General features: G+C 54.8%; 1 protein-coding gene across 3 annotated transcripts; it reads right to left on the reverse strand.

The window, feature by feature from the left end:
- Positions 1–381: 381 nt before the first annotated feature.
- On the reverse strand, positions 382–4,069 carry LOC121489381 (DLA class I histocompatibility antigen, A9/A9 alpha chain-like). Of its 3 annotated transcripts, XM_041752404.1 has the most exons (8): positions 3,915–4,069; positions 3,488–3,757; positions 2,931–3,206; positions 2,001–2,276; positions 1,778–1,882; positions 1,316–1,348; positions 1,134–1,181; positions 382–1,005 (listed from the first exon to the last, which is right to left on the reverse strand). In XM_041752404.1, exons 1-8 carry the CDS (start codon positions 3,985–3,987, stop codon positions 1,001–1,003), a joined length of 1,086 nt encoding a protein of 361 aa, XP_041608338.1. In that variant the 5' UTR covers positions 3,988–4,069; the 3' UTR covers positions 382–1,000. The 3 variants fall into 3 exon arrangements, with proteins under 3 accessions (XP_041608338.1, XP_041608353.1, XP_041608342.1); XM_041752419.1 differs by lacking the exons at positions 382–1,005; positions 1,134–1,181; positions 1,316–1,348 and adding an exon at positions 1,366–1,579; XM_041752408.1 differs by lacking the exons at positions 382–1,005; positions 1,134–1,181; positions 1,316–1,348 and adding an exon at positions 1,586–1,697.
- Between the last annotated feature and the right edge of the window lie 1,602 nt (positions 4,070–5,671).

Genomic DNA, 5,671 nt, shown 5'->3' on the forward strand with positions numbered 1-5,671 from the left:
ATGGGACAGGAACTTGGACACAAGAGCAAGAGCAGGCATGAGGCTCTAGAGGACAACTCAAAAAAAAAAAAGAAAAAAAGGAAGAAACGAAATGGGGGCAATGCTGTGACCCAGACCTGAGTCTAGCAGGCTGACCCAGTCTCAGGAAGCTCTGGCTACAGAAGATCCTGGTGACAGGTGACGTCCAAGTCCCTGTGATCACAGGTCCTGGTGAGACAAGCTTCTACAGAAGGGGCAAGGACACGGAGAAGAGAGGACCCCGCTGAGGCCTGAACACGACTCACCCAGTATGTACTGAGCACCTACTGGGCACTGGCACCGTCCCCCTGGGCTCCTGACAGCTTTCAGCCCCCAACTGCAACTGATTCAGCACAGCAAACATGAGGATTCTGGAAGGTTCTCAGGGCTTCCATTTATTTGCTCTCTCAACTTCAGAAATCTTTTATTACCTTAAGCAGTCCCACATCCCAAGACTTAGGAAACACAAACCCCTATCTGGATCCTTATTTTTTTAAAAAAGATTTTATATATTTATTCATGAGAGATAAGAGAGAGAGGGAGAGAATGGCAGAGACACATGCAAAGGGAGAAGCAGGCTCCATGAAAGGAGCCCAATGTGGGACTCGATCTGGGACTCCAGGATCATGCCCTGGGCTGAAGGCAGGTGTTAAACTGCTGAGCCACCCAGGGATCCCCATGGATCCTTATTTTCAATAGGGTAGTAAGTCATTAGTACTCAACATGAAACAAAGACAGGGATGGAGATGGTCCAGCACTGCCTCTCCTGGACAGGAAAGCACATCAGAGAAGAGAGTGCACATCAGATTAGGGACAGGTCATGGTGGGCAGGGTGGGCCAATCTCCCCACCTCCTCACATTATGCTCCTAGGGACACAGGCACATCCTGACACTGTTTGCAGAGACAAGTCAGGGTTGTTGATGTCATCACGTGAGATGTGAACACATCTTGCATCGCTCAGTCACCACAGGGCAGCTGTTCTCACACTGTGGAAAACAATCAAGGACAAATTGAGGTCGGTCACATAAGTGCTGACATTCTCAACAGTCCCCCTTGGGCTCATCAGGTCCCCAGTGCCCCAACCCTCCCCACTTCAGGATCTCTGGGGTCTCACCTCTAGGAGCCGTCAGAGATACCTCAGAGCCCTGGGCACTGTCATCACCTAGAGGAGAATAAACAGGACGTGGTCAGAGCTCACAGGAGGTGAGACTAAACGAGGAGCTGTGGGGGTGAGCTCCCCATGGGGTCCTGTCTACACTCCCCCGGGGTCTCAGGGATCACCCTGTCCATACTCACATGCCGCATGAGAGTAGCCTGGTCCTTTTCCTCCTGTGGGAAGAAAACATCATGTGATAGGCCGGGCACAGGGCTGGGCCAGGAGATCCTCGAGGAAGCTCCCAGTCCTGGTGCAGAGTGAGTCTGCAGAATTCTGACTGACCGCCCAGGTCAGGGTCAGGGGACATGACATGAGGTGAGGGGTCACTGGACCACCTGACTTGCTGGAGGTCTGTCCTCAGCAGGGGCCTTCCGCTCTGTCCTGTGACGGCTGGGAATCAGTCCCTGTCACCAGAATCACCAAGGTGAAACTCTGGCCTTCATTTTCCCAAGTGTTTGCTGCACAGTGAGTGTGAGTACACAGCTCCAGTGTGAGAGAGTAACCGCGTATGGATGGCACCTCCTGTTAACAAGGCAGGACAGTGGCTCCCTAGGAAACCCCAACAGGACAGGAAAACACAGAGTATTTAGTCGGTTCCCTACCTGAGCGCTGCTTCCTCCAGATCACAGCTCCAATCACCCCAGCGACCCCGAGGAGAACCACAGCAGCAATGCTGACGACAACAATGGTGGACAGAGGGGAAGGCTCTGGAAAGGGGAGGGAGGATGAGGGCCCAGCCTCTGGCTTGAGTCCTGACTCTGCTGAAATTCTCCAGAAGAGCTCCACTTGCCCTGAGTAGAAGCTCTACCCTGAGGTCCTCCTTACCCCATCTCCGCGTGACAGGCTCCGCCAGCCCCTCATGCTGCACGTGGCACGTGTATCTCTGCTCCTGTCCAGAGGGCACTACCACGGCCGCCCACTTCTGGAAGGTCCCATCTCCTGCAGGCCTGGTGTCCACAAGCTCTGTGTCCTGGGTCTGGTCCTCCCCATCCCGCTGCCAGGTCACGGTGATCTCCGCAGGGTAGAAGCCCAGCACCCAGCACCTCAGGGTGACCTCACGGTCAGAGAAGGGGTGGCGGGTCAGGTAGATTTTTGGAGGATCTAAGGAGAAGGGTCAGAAAATTTACAAATTTGCATTATACCGGGTGGGTCACCTAAGCAGCACTGCTGTGACCATGCTGAGAATGAAGAGGACAAATGGGGGAGAGGGAGTGCAAAATACAGACACCAGCCTGAACTCCAGGATCTGGGATACCTTCCTATCCCTTTGGAAGATCTAGAATCAGGATAAGATAGCCTAAGGTAGGAAGTTCCAGGTCTCTGAGTGTGACAACACATCTTGCATCTTCTGGTCCTGACCTAGGTAGAGGAAGCCTAGTGACTCTTAAAACTTGGAGGCAGACCTCCAATTAAGTTGGGTGTGGGACAGGGAGCAAGGCCTGAGGGAGGAAGTCAGTCAGTGGTGCCCAAGGTGAATGCCAGGGTCAAAGAAATCTGCTATTAAATTATTTCAGAAATATCTCTATCCCTCTCCATAAAGACTGGATCCCTTAAATGTCCTGAGAGAAGGATGGGTTCTCTGAGCGAGTCTCTCTTTAGTACGGAACCGAAAACCAAGAAACTTCACTTTCAGGATCCAAGAAGTGGGGCAGGGGAGGAATTCTGGTGTCAATTCCATTTTCCTTTCTGTAGGGATAGCAGGAGGTACAGCCCCAGCGGCAGGGGAGATCCCGGAGTCCCAGATGCCGCACATACCTGTGCGCTGCAGGGTCTCTTTCCCTCTCTCCAGGTACTTAAGGAGCGACTGCACGCACTCCCCCTGCAGGTATACCCGGTAGTACTGGGCCGCGCCCGCCGCCTCCCACTTGCGCCGGGTGATCTGCGCCGCCGTGTCCGCCGCGGTCCAGGAGCGCAGGTCCTCGTTCAGGGCGATGTAATCGGCGCCGTCGTACGCGAACTGCTCGTACCCGCGGAGGAGGCGCCCGTCCGGCCCCACGTCGCAGCCCGAAGTCCACTGGAAGGTGTGAGACCCTGGGCAAGCCCCGCCCCCGTCTCAGTCAGTCCCGCCCCGGTAGCCCGGTCCCCGCCGTCAGCCCCGTCCACCTAGACTCCCCTGGCATTGGATCTACGGCCGGTGAGTGGTCAGAGGCCTCGGAAACTGTCCGCAAGTCCTTGCAGGCTCGTCCCGCGTGGGGGGCCAGGACGGTCTCCTGGCCTGGGGGTGAATCTCAGACCCCGGAACTCGGGGAGACCCCAGCCTGTCCAAGGGGGGTTCATGGACTGGTGAACTGGACCCGGCCCGGGTCACTCACCGGCCTCGCTCTGGTTGTAGTAGCCGAGGGCCGTCTGCAGGTTGGACCGGGAGGTCTGTGCGTGCACCCTGGCGATCTCCGTCTGCTCCTCCCAAAACTCCGGCGCCTCCTGCTCCATCCACCGCGCCCGCGGCTCCACCTTCGGACTCGCCGCGTCGCTGTTGAACCGCAGGAACTGTACGTCGTCCACGTAGCCCACAGAGATGTAGAGGGCCTCCCTGCGGCCGGGCCGGGACACGGCGGTGTGGAAAAACCTCAGGGAGTGGGAGCCTGCGGAGCCGAGGGGCTGAGACCCCGCCCGACCCCCTCCCGCCGCGGGGCCCGGGGCCCAGGGGGAGATGCCCGGGGGGGGGGGAGCGGCGGAGAGGCGGCTTCCCGGGGTCCCGCGTCCCCGCCCGCCGGTCCCCTCGCTCCCGCCCGCACTCACCCGCCCGGGTCGGGGTCACGGCCAGGGCCGCCGACAGCAGCACGAGGAGGGCTCGCGGCATCACCACCTTCATCTCGGGGCTCCCGGGACACTGGCCGTCGCCGCTGGGCTCGGAGGCGGAAGCTTTCGAGCCCGGGCTCCTCCAGAAACGCTGCACCCAATGGGAGTGCGAGCTGGGGCTGCGTCACGAGTCTCCAGGAAGGGGCCCCTGAGCCAGGTTGGGAGAAGGAGAAGTGAAACCCCAGGAGGTGGGGACTCCCCAGCCTGAGCGACCCCGCCCCGGACCCGCCCTGGGGCCTGAGACCCTGAGAGCCTCGCCCTCCCCGGGACCATGGAGTGACCTGACACTTTTCATCTTGCGTGGAGCGCTCTTTGTCACACTTTTCCCCTGACTCCTGGACCAGGGTCTTTCTGAAGAAACCAGGTGAAGACACCAGACTGAGCTCAGCCACTTTTCCTGCCTTCCTTCCTGGAGACCCCTTGCTGAGCTTGACTCTCTGCCTTTAACCCCTCACCACTCCCCCTCCACCGACTGACTTGCTTATTTTCTTACCTACTTCTTTTTTTTCTTTTCTTACCTACTTCTTTATGTATGGGTTTTAATTCCAGAAGTTAACATACAGTGTTAGGTGTACCGCAAGTGATTCCATAGTCCCATACCTGACAGGTCCATCATCATGCCAGCAACTTGAAAAAGAAAGAAAAGGGACCCCTTTCTCACACCATATACAAAAATAAATTCGAGATGGAGTAAAGACCTAAATGTGAGTCCTGAAACCATAAACATCCTAGAAGAGAACACAGGCAGTAACCTCTCTAGATCTGTCTCCTGAGGCAAGGGAAACAAAAGCAAAAATACACTATTGGGACTGCACAAAAAATAAAAATCTTCTACTCAACGAAGGAAACAACAGTCCAGACAGTCCCCCTGGACTGTCTGAGAAGAAACTTACTCTCAGGGAATTTGATGCCAGAGAGAGAGCTGACTGTGGGACAATTGGTGAAGGAACAAGGTGTCTTCTGTACCTGAGGCAGGTGTGCTTGGGGCACTAGCTAGAGATTTTCACAGAGGCCAGTTTTCTTCTTGTTTATTAACCATAATCTTGACAACCTCTGAGAGATTGGGACTCGCATGCGTCAAAGTAGTGATTTTATCATTTCTGTATAAATTCGCCTAAACAGCTTTGAAATAACCAAAGCTGTCATTTTCACTTTCCCAAGCCAAGACTTTAAGTTTTTGTGCTTTAAAATGACCTCTATTCCATAGCTCCGTCTGTGAATTCCAGACATAGCCTCAATACAAAGATGCACGTTGGAAGTACAGTCTGTATGTGATCTGTGTCTGGGTCTTGATTTACCCAGGTGACTAAGTGACAGGTGGAGAGGCTGATGCCATTGAAAGAAGCTGTTTTTTTTTTTTTTTTTTTTAATTACATTACTGAGAGGAGGAGCATGGAACACCACAGAGGGCCATATGGGGAAGCACCAAGGAGCACCAGGGGGCAGAAGGAGTGGAAGAAAGCATGGCCCAGAACGTTTATTGTATTTTCCTTGAGAAAGGCAGAGGGGTTGGGACACATTTTAGAATTAACTAGTCTGAATAATGTCATCAGTTGGCTTTGGGTCACAGGAGTTGTCTCTAGAAGCCTGGTACCTGGTCCTGAGTAATTGGAGCAGAGGAATATTATATCCTGGAGTAGTCTTAAAGAGAGGTAGTTCAGAATATGCTTGCAAAGGGAAGGTGTGCTCCTGGTCAA

Source organism: Vulpes lagopus, chromosome 1 (genome assembly GCF_018345385.1).
Source record: "Vulpes lagopus strain Blue_001 chromosome 1, ASM1834538v1, whole genome shotgun sequence".
Lineage (NCBI taxonomy): Eukaryota > Metazoa > Chordata > Mammalia > Carnivora > Canidae > Vulpes > Vulpes lagopus.

What these genes read in the sequence shown, in the direction of transcription:
- LOC121489381 (XM_041752404.1), bottom strand. Translation starts at nt 3,987, where the DNA reads ATGAAGGTGGTGATGCCGCGAGCCCTCCTCGTGCTGCTGTCGGCGGCC. An exon ending in CTACAACCAGAGCGAGGCCG is followed by an intron (nt 3,207 to 3,487) that starts GTGAGTGACCCG and finishes GGGCTTGCCCAG; the next exon opens with GGTCTCACACCTTCCAGTGG. An exon ending in AGAGACCCTGCAGCGCACAG is followed by an intron (nt 2,277 to 2,930) that starts GTATGTGCGGCA and finishes CCTTCTCCTTAG; the next exon opens with ATCCTCCAAAAATCTACCTG.